Source organism: Sinohyriopsis cumingii, chromosome 14, assembly GCF_028554795.1.
Source record: "Sinohyriopsis cumingii isolate HCF-2022 chromosome 14, ASM2855479v2, whole genome shotgun sequence".
Lineage (NCBI taxonomy): Eukaryota > Metazoa > Mollusca > Bivalvia > Unionida > Unionidae > Sinohyriopsis > Sinohyriopsis cumingii.
Window position 1 is genome coordinate 17,565,766 of NC_142974.1, and position 27,709 is coordinate 17,593,474.

A 27,709-nucleotide genomic window follows, 5' to 3' on the forward strand; every position below is an offset into this window, starting at 1 on the left:
TTTCCAGCACTGTTGGAGGGTCAGCCAACCTAGCGTTGATCTCCACCTGTGGTACACGGTTGATTGCTTCATTGTTGATGGAAGAGGGTCTGTTGAGGATACCGTCAAAGTGTTCCACCCAGCGATCCAGTATCTTCTCCTTCTCGGTTATGGGAGTGCTGGCATCGGAGCTCAAGAGTGGGGATGTGCTTCTTGTTACTGGGCCATAAACATCACGAAGAGTACTATAGAAATTCTTCATGTAGTTTCTGTCGGCAAAGGACTGGATATCACCAGCCTTTCGGCTCAGCCATGTGTCCTGCATCTCGCGTAGTTTCTTCTGCACAGCTTGGCGAACTCTGCCGAAGGCATCATTCTTTTCAGCGGACTTGGGGTCGATGTCGTATGCACGATGGAGATGATGCTTCTCATCTAGCAGGGACTGTATTTCTTCACAGTTCTCGTCAAACCAGTCTTGGTGCTTTCGCACAGTGACGCCAAGGTCTTCAGATACAGTGGAGTACAAAAGATGTTTGAAGGAAATCCATCATTTCTCTACGTCGTTGTTATCAGAGTCGGTGGTTTCTAGCTGGCTTGTAAGAGCTTCAGACAGAGCTTGCTCATTGTTGCAGACTTTCAGCCTGGAGACGTTGAGTCGTTTTGGGACTTTAATTACCTGCGGACGTTTGGGAGGTTGAATTTTTAGATTCATCTTGGAGATCAGTAGCCTGTGGTATGTCCAGCAGTCAGCACCACACATGGCCTTTGTCACACTGACATCCTGCCTGTCATTCCTACGAACTAAAATGTAGTCGATCTGATGCCAATGCTTAGACCGTGGGTGCATCCAAGTTGTTTTATTGTGGTTAGGCAGACGGAAGATGGTGTTTGTGACCAGGAGATCAAATGTTGCGCACATTCTCAAGAGTAGATGTCCATTGCTGCTGCAGTTGCCAATTCCATGTCTACCAATAACTCCCTTCCACATGATGTGATCCGCGCCAACTCTGGAGTTAAAATCACCGAGAATGATCAGCTTGTGTGACATTGGTACCGAAGCAATCAGAGTTTCCAGATCCTGGTAGACCTTGTATTTGACTTCCTTCGAGTAGGTCATGGTTGGTGCATAAGCACTAATGAGTGTGGCTTGCTTTTTTTCCATGTGAGGGTAGCTTCAGCATTATAAGCCGGTCATTAATTCCCTTTGGTAAGATGGAGAGCTTATTCACCAAACTCGAATTGACAGCGAATCCAACTCCAGACTCCCGACGTTCATCGGTGTCACGTCCACTGCAGAAAAAGGTGTAACCAGCTCCAACTTCAGTCAGTTGGCCCTCGTCGGCCAAGCGTGTTTCACTTAGGGATGCTATCTCTATTTTGTAGCGAGCAAGTTCTCTTGCAACCAGGGAGTTCTTCTCTCTGGTCTGTCAGCCTCTGCACGATCCAATAGAGTGCATATGTTCCACGCACCAAGAGTGAGTGAAACTTTTTGGGTTTTCTTTGTGTTTCGATCGCAAGAATGGGATTCCCTTCAGCCGCAGTAAGCTGGTCGGGGTAGATGAAGCAAGCTTTTATTAGGGCACTTTTTCTAGCCCGTTCCTCAGGCTATGGAGATAAGCAGCGCTATCCTGAAGAGGTCTGCTTAGTCGCTAAGACGGCTGCCTAAATTCATTTCTGCTTCAGATCAATGGAAAATGACCATATGGCCTGAGCCGCCTGCGTGCATGTCCGCCACTACGGCTGCCAGTGCATCCACACCAGGCGCGTGGCAGCTAGCCCATCGCCGCAGGACTTGGGTAGGGGTGATGACATAAATGACTTTCGCGTGAGTTGGATTAAAGTGAGGAAGAGTTGCGCTGCGTCAGCCTCATTCTCTCGCCCAGGCTCCACTTTGTCCACTTGCAAGACGTAGTCAAGACGGCTGGAATGAAGACTGGATGCAATGGATGATCAAGGCATCCTACGTGTCTTGCCGTGCTCTTAGCGCTCCATATCGTCTTGCTGGGTCCGCCTTTCTGCCCGTTGATCAACTAGTTGTTCCTCCGCGCATTCCGCCGGTTCCAGACTTCATATGCAATGAAGTTAATGCAACGTTGAAAACAAAGAAATAAAAGTTTCTTCTTTTGCGCGTATATTATAATTTACAAAGCTGCATGTATGTGCTAAGAAAAATCTAATAGGATTTTCTTTGGGAAAGGGTTGCTATGTCTCGTCTGATTCTTAAGTATAGTATCCTAGATAAAGCACAGATACTTTAAAAGAAAAGTGGACTATAGCAATATAATTTACTTGTGAGGTTGCTAACGTTAGTTATAAAGTTGGATGAACCCATACAGTTTCATGAACATAAATACATCATTGTCTTGAAAACGATGATACATGATTATAGAAAGAATATAGATTTAGAATACACAATACTTGTCATACTTTGCTCAACCTGTCAGACTTGTCAGACTTTACGCGACCTCTTTAGAACGCTAATATTGGCATGTTTTGTTAGCTCTGTGAGAACATTCTCTAAATAAGGCCCATACATTGCCTGAATATATATATATATATATATATATATATATATATATATATATATATATATATATATATATATATATATATATATATATATATATATATATATTCTTAAGGGGATAGTCGCTTTATACACAGACTCGGAAAATCAATGTGCATTGGATCCGAACGGGACATAAAATGGGCGGCACATGTTGATCCTCTTCCAGCATACTACTCAGTCTCTGATTGGTTGATAAAATTATAGGTTATGGTAATAACATAATTCAACATAATATAATCCCTAAACTGTCGCTATTAGATCGTAACGTGGGATAGTTGAGATCGGATTTTAATCAGATTGCCATAACGCAGTTTCCCACACTGATCATTATCTTGTTAACAGCAAAGTGAAACTGAAGCCAAATAGAATGCATTGCTTCAAGAAAAGGGGAGACTTCGAATTAACATAAGTAATACCCTCCCATACGAGACGATGCTTGCTTTTGTCAGTGTTAGCGGAAGCCATCTTCATTGCAGTCAATGAAAACAGAGAACATTTAAGGGATACTGTCCACATCGCCATAATGTCAGAATGTGGGAAAAAGCGTAGAAAGGCGAACGACTGAGTTGTTAGCTCAGTCAGAAGAAATGTTCCCTGCTATCGAAAAGAACGAGCAGGCTTTAGCTACCTACAAACAACATGACGTTTTATTACAATGTGGCCTCCATTTATTAAATTATGAAAGTGTGAAGGTGGCGGTGGTGTGTGCATGTGGGTGTTTGGTGAAAAGTGAAGGTATGTCATTAAATCTATGTACTGATAGTCTTTATAATGTAATTAACAAAATTCTTGCTTGCTTATTTAAAAATGTATTGACTACATATATATATATATATATATATATATATATATATATATATATGAGAAAAATACATTATTACATACATTGAAAGGCATGTACACGATGCAAATGATGGATGCAATTAATGGCCAATATAGCTATAACTTTAAACATGACAACAATACCCGCTTTATAAACATTTTCATGAAACTTTACTCACCCACACATAAATATATGCATGTATGTATGTATGTATGTATGTATATATATATATATATGTATATATATATATATATATATATATATATATATATATATATATATATATATATATATATATATATATATATATGCAAGAAGAAGAAGAATTATGACAATACCACCATTACTTGTACTACTTCTGCTACTCTCTCACACTTTCTTAAAGTCGTTGGTCTTGGCGTTAGGTTGCGTTTTACTTACGGCAGCTGAACAACAGTCAATAACCTCGTGTCTCTTTCTGTTCCAGTTCGCTGATGTTTTCCGGCGGGCTAGAAACAGGCATCAATTCAGCTTCTGTTAGAACTAAAAGACGAGGTAACAGAAGGACGTTCAAGTTCATCTTGAGCTGGATTCCTTCGTTACAGATTCGCCCGGAATAAAGTGAAATAATTTCTTGACTCCATGACGCTCATTCCCTTATATACATACAGATACAATGCACCTTTTGCATGAACAAAACTAAGAAGCGGTCATTGAATTCATTTGTATGTATTATAATTAAGCTACCTTTAAAATATGGATTGCACAAGAATATTGCCATAGAAGGTGAGCATTATTTGCTACTTGTAGCTTTCAAGCTAAAAAATATCAGCACTTCCAAGTCATACTGCATACAGCATAGGGACAATATACTGATTTGTAATATGAAATTGCACTCTATATGTGATTTACATAATCCATACATTTGTGCTAAAGTTTTAGCTACGAGGCAAATACTGTCTATTCTGAGTTTGGTGTATATCTGTTTTGATGAACCTAAAGATCAGCCATGGAGACTTAGGTAGAAATAATGTCAAAATCAGCCTTGTTTATACTACATAAAGGTGTCATTTTGTTGTTATGTTATCGTTTGTTAATTTTATTTGGTCTATGTTTTTGCCCTTGGTCTTTAGAAAGCCCGTATGTCTACCCAGTAAAGTGATGAAAACCCAGAATGATGGTTTTCTTAGATCCTGTTCTATTTTCAAATAGACTATTCAGGCCATGACCGTATAAAGGAGATATATTTGCATCTGTACGTGTTTTTGAATTATCGTTTTCATGGAGAAAATTACTAGTCTACACCTGCACATATACAATTTGTGTTTCTGATGTTCAAATACAAAACACTAAAAGTAATGATAGTCGTAATGTAATGTATGCTTCACTAAGGTAGCATGGAGAAAAAAGGTAAAATGTATTCACTGTAATATTTGATAGATATTAACTTCATCAGTACGGAACATATAAAGTCGAAAAATTCATATTTATAGAAGAAGAAGAAATAAACCTCAACCGTTTTCCCATTTGTTTCGCATCATCAAGTTGCAGAGGTAAAGTCATAATTGTTGTAAATTGTTAATAAAATCGAACTAATAAATCTTGAGTCTAAAACGCGTTAAATTTGGAAATAGGATATTTAAATTGTCTTTCTTTGCAATACATATCTGAACATAGGTTGCTCCTATTGCCTAATAATATGACCTAGATGAGAACATATTTATATATGGGATTCTTTATTACTCAATATATAATTCTGAGATTTAAATGGGATTTACCCAAGTACCCTTTAAACTGCGTTGATTTTATAAGAACATTATGGTAAAAACATGTGTATTCGATGTTATTGTTACAACTGAATAAGCTATCCTATAATTAAGTAGAGGTGTATTTATTGAATTAATTGTTTACAAAAAAGTGCAATGGGTCGTGTTACCTGTAAACATTCCCTTAGGTAAAATGTATCATACATTTCGTCAACTGTACGGTCGATGGTTTAATCTTAGAATTAGATATTAAATAATACGATAATACATATATCGTCATTTAGGTCATCTCATCGGGCAATATGTGCAAACTGAGTTCAGGTAAGTATTGCAAATTAACAGAATTTAAATATTGTGTTTTCAAATCTGACTAGTGATGACATTATGATTTATTAGTTCGACTTTATCAACAACTTACAATATTAATGAGTTTGTTCCAATATATCAGATGAGAGAATTTAAAATCAAGATTTTCAAAAGATAAATATTTGTAATAATTTTCTACTAGTTTCAAAAGTGTTTTTCACTCACGGCAAGCCGTATGTTTCTAGCGAAACTAAGACAGTGACCAATTATCCCTCTCAAATTATAAATTATACTTTTATAATGCTCGCACTCATTTTATAACAGTATCACATCCATGTGATGTCTACGCAGTTCGTTGCGGCAAACGTCTATCATACATCACATGTATCCCATCATGTCATTTCAAACATGCATTTTACCATGAATCCAAACATGTCATCCTGTGTATTTGCAAGTCATGCTTCCGGTACTTCTGTTCTGATTGTAGCAACTTGCTTTCTGGTCATGCAGGCATGATGTTGAACCTAAAGTAATAACATAAGTTTATATAGTTTGGCCTTGATTAATTGTGATTGATTTATTGCAGCAAAAAGCAACGCATTTCTACTGTCAGTAGTGTAGAAAATTGTCATCAAGTTACACCTAGTTAAGAAAACAGTTTGCAGTTGAAACAAGTGCAAACATAGCTTAAAGCTTTGCTTGCATTATGTAAATAAGTTTGCTGTCTTCTATTAAAATATTTCATTCGAAGACCATTCTGGCTTTAGTTTATATATTACTGCAGTAAAAACATATATAACATATGTAGCAAAGAACAAATCAAGTATTATCTGAGCTGCTTATATAATTTAAATGGTTTTCCTCGGCAATTTGACATAAACAAATACATGGTGGATATATAATCTATTGAAAACGTTACACTTTTGTTTCATATATGAGGGTTTTGAAATTACTGTACATTGTTGGTATTGACAATTAATTATCTGTCAAATAATAGAGCAAAAACATTTATGGAGCTCGCCCTTTCTCCCCCTGCGCATTAATGAACATGTGTAAGAACAGCTGTAAGTTTAGTTGTTGTAACATAACATGAGATATTCATATTATGTGTGTACAGGGATAGATAAGTGCTGGCCTAATGTCACCAAAATCGATGATTCACAGAAAGATGCAAATGTATCTGCTTTTCACAACCAGATCATTGAACGTCGATATTAAAAAAGAACATAGTAGTCTAACAAATTCAAACGTCTGCTTTTTCAGCACATTCTTGTGAAGCGATAAGGGTTCCTAAAGATCCAGATCAACAAAACAATATGCACGTATTAAAAACAAGGCTGAGCTTGAATATATTCCTGTATATGCCTTCAAGGCAGAGCAAGAGCAATACTCAAATTACACAGCCTTTGTGACATACCCACAGGTTTTATAAAACGTATATGTCATGCAAGTCACCTCTAGAGTACAATGTCATACTACAAATGTATACGTTGTCGTAATTGTGCATGTAATATGCCTTCAAAATTATTATTTTTAAGTTTCAAGCTTCAATTAACAAATATTATCTAGCTTCTATGCTGACAGTTTTAAGAAATCAACATTTGGTAGGCATGCAAGTTATCATAAATGCAATTTATTCAACGACCGATTCATTGTTCGTGGGATGCAAAGGGTACGGGATATTTGACTGTATATAAGGGCATGCGCGCCAAGGAGTGCAATCATTATTCCTCTACATTCTGTGCGAGTCTATTACGAAGGACGTAAGCTCAAAATGAATGTCATTTTCTTACTTTGTCTTTTTGCTGTTACAGAGGCTGAATCCTTGATTGAATCGGAAAATATCAACGCAGTAGAACAGGAAGAGAAACAGGCCCAAAGTCTTGACAGTTGTTCATCAGCCGTAAGTAAAATACGACACATCGTCAAACACACAAGATTCTCATCATGCATTGTTATTATTATTATTATAATTGATGTTGCTATTCTTGTTTTTTATTGGTTTCACAACAACATATTCGGATTTTCTAGTTGTCGATTCATCAAAGCAATTTGCTATCAAGTCTTTTGTTCATGGCTGCTAAATGTTACTCTGAATCACAAAATAGAGGGAGACAGAAAACATCTTGCAATATCGCGTTACTTTGAAGAAATATGAACAACTGCAATATAAAATGATAGCTTCATTCCAGTTAAGATCACAATCGAATATCTATTTATCTATCTATCTAACTATCTATCAGTGCATCTATATATATATATATATATATATATATATATATATATATATATATATATATATATATATATATATATATATATATATATATCGTTTGCATCGCTAGCAATTTAATTAAGCTCCAATTTGCGCGCTTGAAAAAGTTACTAGTCCTAATTACGGTGGACTTGTCAAAAATGTTGTGTCCATGGCGGAAATGGGACAAAACAATTTGCAAGATTGCAAAATTTACAGGACAATCTACAATGTTGATGATGGAAATCGAGGACATCATAAACCTAATTGAGTCTGAATTTAATTGACGTAATCGTAGATGCTATCTTGGCAAAAATGACCGCGTAATCTGCGAACCAATGAAGATGAAAAAAGCACCAAGACGAGCACAAATGCATGAAAGAAACCATCGCGAAAAAGTGTAAAATCGTCGCGCGTTGAGAAATCATTACAAACTTACTACGAAAATAATGATACTGTAATGTATATTTAATTTATTTGTCAGTTAGTTTTATTTTTTATTTCATTTCATGATATTGTAATGTAACATTGTTTGCTGGGCTTCACCTTGTCCATACCTGAGTTCATCTCTGCTTGACCTGGTTGGCTTTTTTGTTTTTTTTATTTCATTTATTAAAGCAATAATAGCTTCATTATTCTCTACGTGTTTGAGCTTCTTAGCAGGATTATTATTCAGGTAAACAAGAAAGAGTCAGTATGTTGATCAGGGTCAGTGTTTTGGAGATTCCCAGATGAATTCGATAGACTATTGTGTTGTAAACAAACAATGCTCATTAGATCATTCTAGAAGGTTATTTTCCATTAGGTAATGGATGTTATTAGAAAATGCTACCTGTGACCTGAGCTCAACCAAAGATCTATATTATCTTGTGACTGTGAGGATTTTACCAGTCGTGATTTAACATTTAGCACCTTAAGTTTGCATTGTGTTGTGACAAGTTTGGGCTGAATTTTATTTTCTTCAAATTATGGAATTCAAGTGATTATTTTCTCTGGAAATACAAAGTGCTCTGATAAAATTTTTGGATAAAGATTTTCATTGGAATTTATCCTGAATTCAATGCTAGAATAATATTAATGTGATTGAACAAAAGACTGTTGACACAACAGTACATCACAGGCAATAACAGACACGTTATTGCCTTCAATTTAAAATCTTTTCAATACATGAAATGATTTTCATCCGGATTTATTATTACTTAGTCTTGTGCTTTAATTCTTTGACTATTTTTAGATTTAATTAGCAACACCGTAAGTTCTTCTCATTTTTCCTTTTGTATTCTAGGGAAATGCATTATTTGTTTAATTGTACAAACCCTTTTGTCTTCATTCTTTTCTGTTACTTGTTTTAAGAGCATAGACTAATAAAAATCCCATCATGGAAATCATATTTAGTCCTGATGATGCTTTAGATAAATACGAACCAGATAACGAGATAGATAAAATATGGCGATGGAAGAGTATTTTTACTTGAAGTTGTATGACAGAAACGGAAAAGTCGATACAGAGGCTTACGGTGAAAATGGAGGTATTTAGATTTTTGATGGAGGGTACTGATGGGAAGTGCTTGGTCGTGACAATTTAACTATTCCATCTGGAAATTATGTTGATCCTCCAGCCGCGTAAAGGGACTTGTAAGAAAAATAATTAATAATCCACGCTAAGACTATTCGAAGTATTATACCGTGTATATAAATATGCAACCACAATCAACCTCGAACGAAAGAACGTTAAAAGACTGGGACAAAGTCAATGCAAAAATATTAATATTGTGAGAGGATTCGACTATATTTAGTGATACAATCATGATAAAATTTATGCTAATCTTGATATAAATGGTACATACATATACCTCGACAATCTCGATTTGAAAGTAACACCTGAGAATCGCGATAACATGGTTAGGTATAAACAAATCAAAACCATTGTGCAGGAGGCTGATTTTCACAGATCAGCATGTCTAATCCAAGCCATGGAGATGATCAGTCAGCATACCTAAACGTTGATAAGCATATGAAATGTTTGACGGAACAATTCCTAGAGTTAAAGGTTTTATTGCAGGTTTTAATCGACGCAGAAGTAGAATATTGAACCAATCACTGAATTTGACTTCTCAGTAAACAGCGTGTTTGTGAAATCAAGCATGATCTCATCGAACTCAAACAATATTATCATTAAACGTCTTCGTGTTTAAACACCCTTACCGTTACTGCAGAAGGATACGCCTTGCAATGAGTTTAGCACCCATTGCGTTTACCACCGCTAGTACTGACACCACTAGAGCTGGTGTTATTCTTCGGTGGATTTAAATATTAGAGCCAAAATTGCAAAACCCCAAAACACGACAAAGTCCGCGCTCGTGACACACAAACATTTAAAGACAAATCCGGTTATGCCTTCTTGAAAACGATTTATTATGCACAAGCTGAATCAAGAGTTGACAGTTGTCGATGACCTGGTCACTGAATTAAGCCCTAAGTCGGGGATGAGATATCAATCACACTACGAGAAAAATAATGCTGCTTATAGTTGGTACCGAACATCATGCCAGACGTTTTTGCTTTTTTCGATAGCGATATCAATGTTCTCTGCCTCCTATCGCAGATTCTCTTAATTGTCATTGAGTGAATAATTAGCTATTTAGACGCTTTGCTTATCGAATAAAAGTACATTAGCTCATCCGTATCAATGTTTGTCGCTCTTCAGGACATTGCAGAACACCAGTAATACTTTCCCATTTTATAGTGTTTTCAGAGGAGTAACTAAAACGAGATTAACCAGACGGTTGTCAAGTAGATCACCATTGATATGATCTATTATATAACCAATGGGCATGAGTCGTCTATGAGATTCGAATACAATCCTGTGACGAGTAACATTCTCGTTTCTGATATTTTCTCTAGACACTGTTGTCATTGAATAGACCTCAATGCTGATGTAAAGTGATAATCTTTTGCGCTCATTGTGCCGAACAATAGTATTCCTCCTCGCTCTTGTAGTTACTGAATACTGCGTGAGTACTCCTCTAAGCCATAACTGTTACATAAGATAACATATTGCATTTTGGTTTAATAGACAGCATCAAAAATAACAAATCGGAGGATTGATTGATGTCATCTCTATATGTAACCCTTTTGACGTGATGAAACACATCAGTTAATAATTGATACGGCTGAATTGTTACGACATGATCGTCCGGATGTATCTTCATGAATTTGATTATATCATACAAACACATCGGCATATCATCTTGGTGCCAGACCAACAAGAACGTGGGGCTGATTTAGGTGATAATACTTTTAGCAAATCAGATTCGTTCGACGAACCCATGTCGGTCGGTAATCATCAGTGTATACTCACCGAAAAATGATATTCTTCCTATCGCGATCGGATCGTTAAAACGACTAGAATCTGAACAATGAAAGTATCAAAGATTAAATCTCAACTTAGTGATTAAGCGTTTTTGAAAAGCCGCGTCTATACGTAAACCATGATAAATCATCCGCGAGACTTCTAATCAGGATTATGACGTAAACGAGATTTGAACTGCAACGTCATAATAGTGACATCGGTGATTATGCAACCATCTGGGGAGTAACGAAATCCTGGTATGTTATTTATGCAATGTCACTACAAACTTTTTATTCCATAAAGAGTGCGTTTGGTAAATCGTCTGATCACTAGTTCAAAAAGACATTTCCAACAACACGGTAACGTCGGTGAGGATTCCTGGGGGTTGACGTTTTAATCACATGCACCGTACTCGTTTCATAAGGACGGTAACCCATCACGCAAGTTAAATCTGACCCTTGTGATGGTGGATTCCATTTGCTAATACCATTCGTCGGTTTTCTGCTTTGTTTTATAACGGCTAATATTTTCTTGCGATTTTTTTTCCAATGTCTGTTCCCCTGTGATTATACCCATATCAATAGTCTAATTAGAAAACCGTCATGTTTTTATGTAAGGCAATTATAGGCAGGTAGTATAGCTACTTGTGGGTAATAGCCGCACAAAAGCGATCTCCCCCTGGTCTTTGCCTATTCGTTGCAATCGAATATGGTCAAAAGGGAGGTCACAAACGTTCGGTCGTATTTTCATATACACACATAAAATAATAACACCAACTTAAAGAGGTAACACCCCGAAAAGTATGAACAAAACATACAAATATTTATTTAAGAAAGCTAAACAGTCAATCCTTAACGTTTAAGGAGTATTATGGGTGCTTTTTATTACGATATCCTTCGACAAGATTAAACGTTGAACATGTATCAGGGATGGAAGGCTGAGAGCTTCTTTTGGATTTCAACCAACAAATAATAACAACATATATACTAGTAATATCTGCTAAGTTTCATGAACCTGCCTCGTTTATAATCTGTCTAATGCACAACATGTTTTATCTTGTACAAATCTATGCTATTTATATCATACAATACTTTCATTTTAAGTAAAGCTTTACATGACTACATTTTCTACAATAAGCATAATATGGGGGAATGAAGTAAGGATGGTTGTTCATTGCTTGGAAAGGGCAATATGTGTGTTGTCTATGCTATGTCGTGTACATGCATTCTGTTCATTCTCATAATACTTATATTCATTACGATAGATATAACACACACACACACACACACATGCCACATGTGTGGTCCTCTTTCCAGCATTGTATTTGCGCATACTTAATCTCATGCTTAAAACGAAATAGTGACTGGCATATCATTATAAGGAAAAGATGTTACGTTCGTTTCATTGAACATAATCCCATGTGTTGGTTTAGTTCTGCAATATTCATAAAAGGATCAATCTGTATACAATATATTATTCCTTGTCTCTTAAGTTCTCATGAACCCATTAAAATGGATTTAGGGTGGAAATACATGGAATTTCTATAATGACTAACATTGAGGTTAAGTTTCATTGTATCCGTCTGAATTTATAGTACATACCTTCAGATCTATTCCATAATAATACTATGACCTTTTCGTTTCAGCTGCGTGATTTGCCAAGACAGGTTCCAGATGGACTAGATCATGTTTCTGCCAATATTCAAGACACAGAACAACGGCTATATGGTATGTTTGTCTTCGTTTCAGAATCTGAATGACAGACATTCATACATACGCACGCACGGAAGCGCGCACACACACACATACACACACACATACATACATACATACACACATACATACATACATACATACATACATACATACATACATACATACATACATACATACATACATACATGCATGTATGCATGCATGCATGCATGCATGTATACATACATACATACATACATACATACATACATACATACATACATACATACATACATGCATGCATACATACATACATACATACATACATACGTACATACATATTTATACAGACTTACGACAATACTTACATACATACATATGCATGCAGACATACACGACCTTATGCTCCTAAACTGATTACACGAAAAGAGTGAAAACCAGAAAGTTTTGTAAAATTCAAGAAATAATTGACTTCACTAAAATACAACAGTAAAAATTTAAAAAGAACTTATGGTTTTGTGAATTAGATCCAAAATAGTCCTAATATTTTATCACCAGGCATAAGGAATAAAGTTCGAACTAAATTATAGTGTTATTCCAATTTTGAAGTTGTAAATTTGCACATAGTCTTGAACATGCGGATGTACCAGTATAATGGATTGAGGCGATGTGTTGTTTAGAGTCATTTGGTGAACCACAATAGTATAATCCATGACGTCTTAGCTGAATTCACTATAATTCCAAGTTAATGTATCTGTCCAAGAATATTATTGAAAAGGACATTGTATTTGAATAAATAATTCCACTCAAATCAAATACTGAACAAAAAGCAATGATTCTGCAAAAGATATTAAAGGAAGAATGAATAATTTATAAAGTAAACAAGACTATATTTTCAACAAAAAAAATAAGACACAAGAATAAAACTAGGAGGAGAGTCTAAGGTTCATTTCTAGAAAATTATAAATTATGAACAAGATATAATCTTTTACTAGAATTATAACTAAGAATATCGTAAATATCAGATAAACAAGGCCTTTTCATGGAAGTCATTTAGTGTCCCATACTTAGACTCAGATAAACGTATTTGCATGAATAACATTCTGAACACTTAATCAACAAGTGTATGAGGAAATTATCCATATATTATGTTGTCCACAAAAGATCAGGTACAACATGAACTTTATCTTGAATAAGGTCAAGTCCAAAATACAACAATAGATAACATATAAACATGGAAAAAATAAACGAACAATCAATGAACATTAAATATACATTACAATACCTACCTAACTACCTACATTCTATATACCTACCTACTTACCTACCAACATACCTACATACATACGGATGGACTTGATTAAGTGGAGATCACATGACGTGTTAATAACCACCACATAAATCAAGGTTGATGTTGTTTAAACAATTACATATGTGCTAGAAAATATATGATAGCTCACCATAAAATTAAAGCATACGATTCTTCCTTGTTCAACTGCTAAAATGAAGGTAAAGTGTTGTTAGATTCATTTAGTGTGACGACACTGTTTGTATTTTCAAATAGCCTAATAAAAGTATGATATACCACCTGAGTGAAAATATTATGTTGTCCGCTTATTGTATATTGCGTTTACATCTCAGGTTTCCTCGCGGATCAGAACTGTTGTATTCATATTATGAGATCAAGATTACGACTCATTTAAAAGAAAATATTGACTGTCATGTGACTATACGGGTAAGAGCGACGTTCTATTTAGCTTTTGACACTAAAAATTCCAATAATATTTTAACGTTATATCTATAAAATGATATAAACTTTGTTGCATTGTCCCATCTGGAAGAAACTGAATGGTACGTGCTTTCTTTGTCATCCCACGAAAAAAGTAAAACGCCTGATTTCAATAAACAGTGCACGGTATTGGCTGTAATAGGAGGTACCGACTTAATGAAAAACAATATGCAATAAGCTGCTACTCGCGCAGGTAGTTTATGTCTTGCTAGTTTGTTGAAAGTAGTCAAACATTGTATATGTACAAAGCAATTGAAATTTACGTTGAAATCCCCACCAACCCCGAACATTTACAGGTGTCTACAAGTCAAATTGGTAATTGATTCTAACCATAGTAGTCACTGATGCTACATAGTTAATGTTGGATCACGTTTGGAGAGAGAGAGAGAGAGAGAGAGAGAGAGAGAGAGAGAGAGAGAGAGAGAGAGAGAGAGTGGAGGGGGGGGCTGTCCAAATAAACCATTTGCAAATGAGCCTGGTTAAAAACGAGAAATAAGGATAAATCAACGTAAGAACTATTTGTGCATGTAGGCATTTAACAGCACTTTGCTGTAGTTAGATGTTTCTGCAAAGTATTTTGACATCTTGTCAGAAAAAAGGGTCACAACTACATTTTATCAAGGCCATGTCTGAAGTAACGAAAGTGAATTATAATTATGCATATTATGTATAGTATATAGCTCTAATTTTAAAGACAGAATAGGTTGTGTTTTTAATTCTCGGATTAATTTTGGACTTAACTCGCAATACCGTAAGTTTCTTTTTCTTCTTTCTTTTCTTCACTTAGCATTTTATGGAAATAAATTATTTGTTTAATTTTACAACGCTTGTTGTCTTCACTCTTTTCTGTTACTTCTTACGAGAGCATAGACTCGTAACAATAAACAGAGACAACGATTTAATAATAAAATCGGAAACTAGTTTTGAGTTTTTGATAAATATACATTCTCTTTATACAATGTTCTCTTCATATTTATGTTCATAAATTGACACTCCGTAAAAGGTTGTAGCTAGATTAACAATATATCCTGGTTTAAACGGCTGTGTCATTTTTACGAAGATATAGAAGGCGTTCCAGGTAAAATCGCGTGACAATTTCGTATTTACGGTAATCCAAATTAAATTAGCTTCTATAATTGTAAACAAATAATTAGTAACAATACTAATCTCCTGTATAATGTTGATGTTTGTCCTTTAAAAAAAGCTACAGAATCAGTGTGTTAATCTAACAATTGTTATGGCTCCGGGTTGTACTATTTTTGCAATTTAGTACGGCAGCAAATGTTATAATTATTGCTATTATTATTATTATTATTATTATTATTATTATTATTTCTTTGCATGTAAAAATTTATTTCAACACACGACAATGTGCAAATGATAGTCAGAAATATAGTAGCGTCAATGCTAATACTGAGGTCAATTTTTATATCTATCGCAGTATATATTACATATCATTTCATGTACTAAATAGGAGATTTTCATTTCAGAACAAAAACAGACTTTTCACTTACGAGTTAACGACCTACAAACCAGAGTTACCAAATTGAACAATATAGAACGAGGTAACATTTTCCAGGTTATATATATATATATATATATATATATATATATATATATATATATATATATATATATATATATATATATATAAATGGAACATGCATACATATATTGATGAATAAATGCATACAAGCAAATGCACATTATTTTCACATGCTTTTTTTATAACGAAATAACTTTTGAAACATCTTTTTCAGTAGTATCAAACTTCAACGGTTTTTTACCCGAACTAAATATTTGCAATAACATTTACTCAATTAATTACATTTATTATTATTATTATTATTATTATTATTATTATTATTATCCAGCTATATAATCCTTTTGATATCTTTCCTTTGGAACCTCTTTGCATAAGTCTATCGATAGATAATTTCTGTAGCAAATCTTTTGGATACATTTTATTTTTCGTCACGCTATATATCCGTCTTGTGTACCCGCCTGGAATTAGGTGAAAATTTGCTGGTTATTTGTGATATACACAAGACACCGATTGTTATCTATTGTTATACCTTTTCTTATGTCTTATTCTAAATAAAGTTGCGCTTGTTCCACAATCGAGAGAGGATTTGATGAAAATAATCCAAGAGTATGAAAAAGATAAAGACAACATTCTGTGTATGTGGGACGGTCAAAACACACAAAATATTCCTCTTGACGACAAGTGTCAGCTAGTAGACCTTTCACAGTTGTTGCTAGTAGGCAAAGCTCTCTCTCTCTCTCTCTCTCTGTCTTTCTCTCTCTGTGTCTCTCTGTCTCTCTCTGTATCTCTCTCTCTCTCTCTCTCTCTTATATGCATAAAACTGTTCAACAATCTTAAACTGCTCTGGCCTTGAGATAAACAATAAATATGACTGTCGATGAAACTTTGTATTAGATAACTATATAAAGGCGATTTAAAACTCTCATTCATACAATTTATTTAACGCTAATGACTCAAAACTCCAGTGAGTGAAATATTTGTTGAATGAACGATACGTTGCATGGCATGATATTAGTTGCAACCGTGATATAAATGTCTATGCAATTAGTAGTTTCCATCAATGAAGATACATAATCACAATTAGAAAACATATCTTGAATGGAAAAAATTCCAAAGGTGATATTTGTTGTAAATTATTGAAATTGTTGAAGGTGATGTCACTATTTTTTATATTAGCGTCACCAACTATTCTTCTTCTTTTTCTTCTTCTCCTTCTCCTTTTTCTTCTTCTTCTTTTTCTTCTTCTTCTTCTTCTTCTGATTATTATGATATTATTTTTATTATATTATTATTATTATCATCATCATCATTATTATTATCATTATTATTATTAATATTACTATTATTAAATAAGTAGTATTACTATACTAGAAGACACAAAGGACCAAGCGTACTAACTTGAAATAGGTTATTTAAAAATGAATAATTGTTGAACCAGACGTAATCAAGGAAAATAACTTTATGTACAACGGATCAGATATTATGACCTGAAATTCACTAATGATGTATAGAAAACAGAGCATAATGTTACGTTCACTATAAAATATAAATATAAATGAAATACTTTAGAAATAATCGTTTCAAATGAATAGAACGCGGCAGACAAAATAAATATATTTCAATTAGACCTTTGCTACATAGATGACGGATAAAGAAAATGTATTGCAGATGGAGTTAAAGTGTTCTTTCATACATCGGCCACTTTCTTTATTATGTTGTAATGATTTATACAAGAATAAAATATCTGTATTACGTCGCTGAATTTTACAAATATTGAAACAAACCAAACATTTGCAATGATGAAACCATCTGATCCACATATGTCCAATTTAAAACCAGCGACCGTCACCGATAGAAGGTAAACCCAACATAGTGATGTCAAGTAAACTGATGCAGATAAAGGAAAAGCTTCAAATGATGGTAGGTCCCGACCTAAGTGTAACCATCGAGGATTTTAAGAACTGGGCTAAAACTCAGAGAGCACAAGTTCTGGCTGCCTACCCAGAAACACTCGACCAATTGAAGAGGTTAATCATTGCAGCCCGAGATATGGGATTAAAGGTACGATGTGCTGGTGCTCGACACAGCTGGTCGTCTCTGTTTGCTGATCCTGAACATGTGCTAATTTACGTGGAGAAACTGAACAGCGATTACCCCGAAAAAAAGAAAATATACATGAAGAAGGTATGTACTGTGACTCTCACGGAAGTGTATAAATCCCTATATATATTAAATACATGTACTCGGGTTTCGTTTTCTGTGCGCAACGATACCCGAGGGTAATATATGTATATCGTACAATATTTCGAAACAGTGAGTTCGGTGCATCCTATGCCGCATGTGCAAAGTGCTTTCGATGGGATAAACCTAAAACTTCCAGCGCACAGACGATCTTTCACTGTATCGTCTGTGTATATATGCCTCACTGTAAGACTAAATGTTCACATTACGGAACGTCTTGTCAGTGAGGCGTCCACATTCTGTGTTTAGAGTATTCTTTGTGTATGAGAAAGGTATCACATTTTAAATATTTCCATTATTTACATTATGGAATTTCAATGTATCTACCACTAAGTACCATTTACATATATTCACCTTTCATAGTCATTTTTGTCTTACTGGTTTTGACATTTTTGCATTAGTATGGCAAATTCCAATCAGGGGAACGAGGAGATTGGGGAGGGGTAAGGTTAAATCCTGCTTCCCCACATCCCTAGCTAAACCAATCAAAAGAGAATCCTGTACGCATACAGAACTAAGGGCTGTCAAGTTCGAGACTGAGCATGATTTGCAGAAAATGAGAGACCTTGACAAGTTGATTTATTTCGGCCACTAATAGAGAGGAAGATGACAAATATTGATTTATCTTGGATACCCTTGGAGGTCTTGACCAATGAAATACAGGTAAAATTCGAAAGGAATAAAGAACCTTATACGAACTAAAATGGATTACTATTCTATAAACTAGATTATTACAAATTTAATACATTTTATGATCAGAAAACCCCATCATAAACAATACATTACCATTGATATAGCCAAGATAGAGGGATTAAACCTAAATATCTTGACTATGAACATCAATGGCTTATATGACAAAATTACGGAACAATAAAAAGTATACACATGGTTTGCCAGCGTAAATAGTGAACACACTAAAAAAGGTTTTAAAGGCCATAGTTTTCACAAGTAACCACCGAACATAGTAAATCTGGGGTGGCTGCATTCGTGCGCCGTACCCCTAAGTTATTGAACCAAGAACTTTGTGAAACACAAAATGAACTTCAAGGAAGATTATAACCACATAAATATAAATAAGTGGAAGAAGCCCAAAGAAACTTAGCCTTATAACTAATGTGAATATATATATATATATATATATATATATATATATATATATATATATATATATATATATACACAGCGCTACGCAATAGCAGCATGCATAAAATTGCCGATTTTTGCTGGGTATTGCTTGTCCGACCTAGATAAAAGTGAGACACTAATTGATTCTGATTTTAAAAAATATTAAAATTAACAAATACTCACTTAAAAACAATAAATGTTTTTAGATAATGTAATGGAAATAAACGGGAATATACATACAATTATTCTCATAATAAGGGGAACCGTTTAGACCCTTTTTTTATATTTAAAAGGATAAATATCAGGCCGCAAACTAGTGATACAGGAATTAAAGATCATTAATAAAAATCAAATGGGGACAAGGACTGTGGAAGATGAACAATGCTCACATGCTCGGCGACGAGTGTGTGAACATTGTTTGTCTACGGTTGAAAGAAATCTCTTAAAATTCCTATGGAGATTTAATGAATAATTGGGAAAATATTTTAAAAAAGGAATAAAACAAATATCAAAATATTACAACAAAACGAAGCAAATACAGAAACATTGGGCACATGAGGAATATCACGAAATACAGTGGAGAAATAATGCTCAAGCAGAACAAGAGGAAACACTTTTCAAAAACAAGGGAACATATTAGAATAAAATACCACTCAAGGTATCCAGTTAAGGGCGGAAACCCTTGGCGAAGTGTACAAAAAGAGACAGAGGACTTTACGAAAGGACTGAACTAAAAAGATGTAAGGAAAAAAATAAAGTGTATACAAATAAATAATACAACCTACAAAGACAAAACTATTTTAAAAGGAATTAAATAGTATTATGCAAAAAATTTATTTGACCAAAAAACATATAGACATTTACATTATAACCAAGTTCATAATGAAAACTAATTAACAAAAAATGTCAGAACAAGAAAAGAACACTGTGACAAGCTTATTACTGAAAATGAAATTCGTAAAGAAATTAATTTTGGATAAAGGTAAATCGCCAAGGTGAAATGAAACTTCGGCTAACTTTCAATATTAAATTCTAAAATGAATTAAGCGACGTACTAGAATTGCGTTATAATAATATACTTTTTAAGGGGGAAATGGCTAAAACGGAGTAACGGGATACTTAAATTACCATATAAAGGGAAGGGAGATAAGAATGAAATTAAATAAAAAATGGAGACCAATTGCACTACTAAATAATGACTACAAAATACTTAGGAAAAGTATCACCAACAGGATTAACACCTGCCTGGATACAATAATTAATGTAAACCAAAGTGGGGGGGGGGCGGGTTAGAAATATTCTAAATTAATTTTGTGCTATAAGGGGATAAATGGATTCGTGTTTCTATTCGATCACGAGAAAGCTTTTGATCAAAAGAGCATGACTTCATCATTAAAGCAATGTAAACCTGTGGTTTCGGTATAAATATAATTAATTGCATAAAAGAAATGTACAAATATATAACATCATAACGTATGCATTAACAGAGCAATGTATGATACAGAGATCAGTAAGACATGGTTGCCCCAGTCAATGATACTCTATAGTATTGCAATAGAATCTTTAAATATCAAAAATAACAAACAATTAATATTCTTGGAATTAAAATACCTAATTGGAAAGGGGAATTTAAAACTATGCTACATGCAAACGACTGCACATACTTCACCAGAGACGAATTTTCTATTTTCTTTTAAGCATTTACTATATGAATTCATACAATTTGGAAACGTCTCTCGAACAGCAATGAATCATGATAAGACAGAAATATTACTGATAGGTAACTGGAGAGGCAATTACCCTGGTCTCCCTAACTTAATTATAAAGCACGTAAGAACATTTTTATATGGCAGGAATTTAATGCATCTCAACTACCGTGAACTACTAATCAAAATATAAGAGCAGGTTGAAATTCGGTCAAACACAACACTCAATCTAATGGAACGTATTCAGGTTGCTAAAATCTACATGCATTGTCAACTCAACTATATTATGAATAAAGTGCACCTACCTGAAGCAATTATGAAGGTCATATAGGGGAAGATTAGACTTTATATGGAATAATAAAATATATATAGACACAAATAGAAAGGAGGTTTAAACGTATCAAAAATAAATATTACACAAACGGCAACTATTTTAAATAAAATAAAACACATAAATAACTCACCCATACGATTCTATTTTTAAAGATCATATACTTACAAAGTTACTGGAACCACTGAGATGTGGCAAAAGAACAAGAGATTAACAATACACGTACAAAGACATTACTATACTTTGGATTGGAGATAAAAACATATATAACGTACTAAACGATTTAATATTCAAAGAGAAACAAGAGATAGAGCTACGGCAACAAATTTAAACTGGGAGAATATATGGAATAAATGAGCAGCTATAGGATGGACCTAATGAATGCCATCATGCACCTATAATAACTATACTACACTGCAGACTGTGTAACAACCCTAAAGATTCAAAGATTCATATTTCAATATGTATCTAAACTTCCAAAGACAGCTGTATAATCACGAATAAGATATAGAGATACATACGGGGGGAGGGGAATCTAAATAATTAGTATATACAAATGACATCATTGATAAGAAAATATACTCTGAAAACTAGCACACTTTATTAACGAAATTATGAAAACCTTTAGAAATGATACTTAGATCTTAAAATTAATTTATTTCTCGTAAAATATGATATATAAAGAGAATCAAACACGACACGATAGGTATAAACACTCCTATAGACTTTATCCTAAAGGAGCTTCTCTGCATAGTTTCTGTGACTGTAATTTTGTAACTATATTCTTATATCCAGATTATATACTTTATAAACATATTCCGAATAAAGGAAAACAATAAATTAATTTTATATGATATACAAACAGTTACGATGCCAGAGGTGTATCCTAAACGAGCTTCACGCATAGTTTTTGCAACTGTAATTTTGCTATTCAACATATCAACATATGCAACATAAATACTGATTTTAATACTAATAAAATAACATACTCATAAAAACACTGAATATCTCGTAGAACCCAATACAAGCAATAACATCGATAGGTACAAAAATAACAAACAGTTGGACAGAGATTGACCTTATTGATTAAGGAGCAAATGATGGTACGATGCCTAAGCTACGCAGCTCACGCGAGGTAGCACGGATCGTATCGGATCTCCCCAAAAGTAAGGTCAAGTTAGAGACCATTACAAAAACACAAAAACGGGGGGTAAATATACAATCTATTAAAACTACGAGGTATAAAATGCACAACATACACGCACTCAGCAATAAAAATATTTTCTTTTCTTCTTTCTCCTCTTCGGGGCCCCGAGTGGCCGAGTGTTATAAATCGCTTACCGTTACGGATCACTGCCATCTCACCTCTGTCTGCGTGAGTTTGAGGCTCGGATTTAGCTAACGTGGTTATGTGAGAAAGCTTACCAGTAGCTTCTCGTGGGTCGGTGGTTCTCTCCGGGTATTTCGCGAGTTCTTCCTTCACCGTTTATACTGCCCGCCATGTATAGCATATCTTGTACTGAATAATGGCGTTAAACCCTACAACAACAACCTTTCTCCTCTTTATTATTTTATTATCAATCTTATACTTTCCTCCTCTATTCTACACACATCACTTTCACATTAGATAAGGACTAAAAGCATGGGAATGACGGTATTGGCCTCTGTCACGGAAGAATTCAGTCCCATGCCACCGCACCATGCTAATACCCGACCTCCCTATCGGGAATTAATTTTTTCTTACGTTGGAATCCTCATAACTAAAGACAGCTCGAAACATAAATGTGGTTATAGAGCCAGTCCATAAAAAAGGGTAGCATACAGTAATTTAGTATACGCATATTTCATACATTGGACAACATAGATCCCTGACAAGCATCACATAGGTAATTAAAGCTCCGAATCCAGCCAGGGTTAAGGACCTATATAAACATTAGAGTAAGACGGTGTACAAAACCCTAATCAAACTTAATAAATCTGTCAAAATTATATTTGAATATACACGCTGTACATATAATAAGGGCGGCAATAAAACGCGTAAAATCAAATTTCGGCACTGGGGGTCCTCTATGATGGAGTCTGAAAGGTACCACACCAATACATTTAAGGACTTTCACATGTTTAGCTGTAGAGGTGTAAGTTATATATTAATTTCTTAAAGGTTATAACTATTGCACTACCTCGTTTAGTTTTGAATATTTCCTATGTAACCTCGACTTACGTAGTATAATGCAAATCTTTTATATCTTGTTGTGACTTAGTTGTAAATCATCATCAGAAGTTAAAATCACGGTAACATTAATTTTACACAATCTATGTATTAATCTGAATATATATATATATATATATATATATATATATATATATATATATATAGCCACACACATATGTATGTATATTTTTTATGCATGCACATACACGGATGCCCATATGTATGTGTGTAGATACAAATATAAAATTCAAAGATATGTTGGTACAGATATTTTCCGGAGCATTATTGACACCTCCGTACATTATAAAAGGTATTGCACATTTTTCAAGAGGTAACAAGAACACAACGAAGATTACTTTTATTTCTGTCATCAAATTCAAATTCTCGGGTTCTTACAGAACATGATATACTATTGTAATTAATTTAATCACAGCCAGCCATTACCAGTTTTAAATAGGTCAACTATTAGTTTATTTAGAGTAATATACTCCCCCCTGCTATTTACCTGTTTATTTGCTTACAAATTACCCATAAAGTATACATAGTTACCCCATCTCTACCACCCACCGCTCAAACCTAATATTCAATCGGAAATCAAGTTTCGATGCCGCTTTCAGCACATATCTGCAGTCGAGAACTAATCAAATATTTAAGTTTCTTTCATAAATATTTAAAATGTCTTCACAGAATCAGGACAACACCGTTGATATTCACATTATGGCTGGTGTACCCAACGAAGAATTCAAAACGTTCCAGCTTGAGAACAACGTCAATATACCTGCAAATGTTATCCTTACCATTGTACAGGTAGTAAGTGTCATCGTCACTGGATCCCACGTAAGCTTATTTTGATCTGTCCGTCTTTCTGTTTGTCTGTCTTAATGCAATTCAGTAAAGATCTAACATTGTTTGTCTGTATTCTTAATGATATTCACTAAAGATATAACATGGTTTGTCTGTCTTCTTAATGATATTCAATAAAGATATAACATTGTTTGTCTGTCTTCTTAATGCCATTCAATAAAGATATAACATTGTTTGTCGGTCGTGATGCCATTCATTAAAGATATAACATTGTTTGTCTGTCTTCTTAATGATATTCAATAAAGATATAACATTGTTTGTCTGTCGTGATGCCATTCAATAAGGATCTAACATTGTTTGTCTTAATGCCATTCAATAAAGATCTAACATTGTTTGTCTTAATGCCATTCAATAAAGATCTAACAGTGATGTTCTGTCTTCTTAATGTCATTTAATAAAGATCTAACATTGTTTGTCTGTCTTCTTAATGCCATTCAATAAAGATCTAACAGTGTTGTTCTGTCTTCTTAATGTCATTTAATAAAGATCTAACATTGTTTGTCTGTCTTATAAATGACATTCGATAAAGATCTAACATTGTTTGTCTGTCTTATAAATGACATTCAATAAAGATCTAACATTGTTTGTCTGTCTTCTTAATGACATTCAATAAAGATCTAACAGTGTTTGTCTTAATGCCATTCAATAAAGATTTAACAGTGATGTTCTGTCTTCTTAATGCCATTTAATAAAGATCTAACATTGTTTGTCTGTCTTATAAATGACATTCAATAAAGATATAACATTGTTTGTCTGTCTTCTTAATGCCATTCAATAAAGATCTAATAGTGTTGTTCTGTCTTCTTAATGTCATTTAATAAAGATCTAACATTGTTTGTCTGTCTTCTTAATGTCATTTAATAAAGATCTAACATTGTTTGTCTGTCTTCTTAATGCCATTCAATAAAGATCTAACAGTGTTGTTCTGTCTTCTTAATGTCATTTAATAAAGATCTAACATTGTTTGTCTGTCTTATAAATGACATTCAATAAAGATCTAACATTGTTTGTCTGTCTTATAAATGACATTCAATAAAGATATAACAGTGATGTTCTGTCTTCTTAATGCCATTTAATAAAGATATAACATTGTTTGTCTGTCGTGATGCCATTCATTACAGATCTAACATTGTTTCTAAAGACAATATATATTAACCCCAATCTTTTTAAATCCGTTGACCTTTTATATCATTTTGGCACATACAGATACATTAAAAAATGTAAATTCATAAGTTTCTAGCATGAATAATGAAAACAAGATAGGTACAAATAAGAAATTAAAGCAAAATGAAACAGCGGAAATAAGACAACTCAGAAGAAAAGATAAATTTGTACTAATGTTATGTAGTCCTTTCAAGAGAAATTTCCTCTTGGTTAGTAGCTATTTTTTAATACATTTGTATAGGGAGTTGGCATGGACTGCAAGTGCCCATCTGATTATGTAGTTCAGATGAGGATTGTGGACAGCAATGGACAGCTGAAAACATATACTACAGAAACGCATGGAGAGGAGATGATGAAAGCTGTCAAAGCAAACTTTGGGCTTTTTGGGGTTGTGTATGACATGACAATCAGAGTGGAAAACGCACCGACTATTGTCAAAACGGTTAACAAGTACCTCAGTGTGAAAGATACTTTCTACACTGCGGGTGTGCTGGAGGATCTGGTAGAGAACAATTGGTCTGTAGAACTATTTTGGTTTCCTGTGAACAGTCGGTCAATCTTTTCTGCGTATAATCCGCACAAAGACGAGGTGTGGGCGCGATTAATCAACAGGGATTTCACGGGCAACAGCATATTGGCGACTGATAGTCACTATGAAAGTCAGGCGAGACTTGACTATTCCAGCTCTATATTTCAACAAGTATCCGTGTCTCTATTGAAATCAGCTACTTCATTTTCTAACGTTCAATTATTTGCCTTCACCGTTTTGAAAACTCAAATGTACCCAACTCGAGACGACTTATACGAGAAACTGCCCGAAGCGGTACACTTCAGGAAATACATCGAGAGTGTAGGTGTGTATGACATGGAGTTTGCCTTTGACTTGAGCGAGCATGAGAACTACGACTTGATTCGACAAGCGACCCAGTTTGTTATCAATAAAGTTGAAAGCGAATACAACAATGGTCGGGTTCCCCTTAACGTCGCGATGGAAATGCGTTGGATGTCACACAGTGAGGCGTACCTTAGCCCTGCTTCCATCGTAGCAAACATGACAGCAAAGAACCCCAAGGTTGTCTACATTGAGATATTGTCCCTAGAGGGTTCAGATGGATGGGAAGAGTTTTGCATATTCATAGCCAAGAAATGGATGGAGTTGGGGGGCGTACCTCACCTTGCCAAACAATGGGAGTTCCTGCCCGATATACACAGACACACGAGAGAGGTAAGCGTCAGCCAGAGTACACAATGGTAGAAATCACAATAGAAATATTAGTAATAACTCTAATTCTGCCTGCAATTCTCAACCTCCTCGTTCCAGCTATGCATTTATGTATTATTTAGTTGTTGTTATTGTTAGTGGTAGTAGTAGGTTGAGCACCCTTTAAAGATTTGTTATAACAGTGAGGTCGTTTTAAAGCCTTTGCTAAAATACGTAATGGGGTATGAGTTACATCATTGCCTCGCAGCAAACACTGTGTTATCATAAATATCTATATTAGATATAAGATTTAAATGAAATTCTTCCCATCATTCGACAGGTAAATATATTTATTTAAGGTTTATCTCAATGTTTTTCCTTTTTTCATGTTAATACAGTCTTTTACTTTTGTCAGAAATTCGGCTACAGGATAGACAGTTTCAAACAACAGCTGGAATTGAGCGAAGCTGATTGCAACAGGATGTTTATGAATGAAGAACTAAGAAAATTGCTCAACTACTAATAGCGGAGAACCCCATATGGATGGGACAAACTCTAATCGTAATCGTAGTATTCAGTGTACCCTATATATAGGTCCCATTATATTATATGTACGTTTGGTGTTCCCAGTGGAAAAAAACAGTTTCTTGTAATTTACTTTAAAGGAAGATAAGTAAGCTGTCATATCTCCCAAAAGTACAAACATAGTACGTTTCACTCTTTAACATGATTATGGTGGTTTTCAAAGAACAAAAATGTAATGTAAGAATTGATTAGGAAAATATATATGCAGATATGCACGGCCAAGA

At 34.4% G+C, this 27,709-nt stretch overlaps 2 protein-coding genes across 2 annotated transcripts; one reads left to right on the plus strand and one right to left on the minus strand.

Annotated features, from left to right (window-relative positions):
• Positions 1 to 526: 526 nt before the first annotated feature.
• Positions 527 to 1,141, minus strand: LOC149783340 (protein CFDP2-like). The gene has a single exon (XM_089933372.1). The coding sequence runs from the start codon at positions 1,139 to 1,141 to the stop codon at positions 527 to 529; it is 615 nt and encodes a 204-aa protein (XP_089789498.1).
• A 16,790-nt stretch (positions 1,142 to 17,931) lies between these two features.
• LOC149783341 (uncharacterized) lies at positions 17,932 to 27,423 on the plus strand. Its single transcript, XM_089933373.1, has 4 exons — positions 17,932 to 18,240; positions 24,359 to 24,508; positions 25,941 to 26,924; positions 27,316 to 27,423. Exons 1-4 carry the CDS (start codon positions 17,932 to 17,934, stop codon positions 27,421 to 27,423), a joined length of 1,551 nt encoding a protein of 516 aa, XP_089789499.1.
• Positions 27,424 to 27,709: the final 286 nt, after the last annotated feature.

What these genes read in the sequence shown, in the direction of transcription:
- LOC149783341 (XM_089933373.1), top strand. Translation starts at nt 17,932, where the DNA reads ATGTCAAGTAAACTGATGCAGATAAAGGAAAAGCTTCAAATGATGGTA. An exon ending in AGAAAATATACATGAAGAAG is followed by an intron (nt 18,241 to 24,358) that starts GTATGTACTGTG and finishes ATGTCTTCACAG; the next exon opens with AATCAGGACAACACCGTTGA. An exon ending in TCATCGTCACTGGATCCCAC is followed by an intron (nt 24,509 to 25,940) that starts GTAAGCTTATTT and finishes ACATTTGTATAG; the next exon opens with GGAGTTGGCATGGACTGCAA.
- LOC149783340 (XM_089933372.1), bottom strand. Translation starts at nt 1,141, where the DNA reads ATGGAAAAAAAGCAAGCCACACTCATTAGTGCTTATGCACCAACCATG.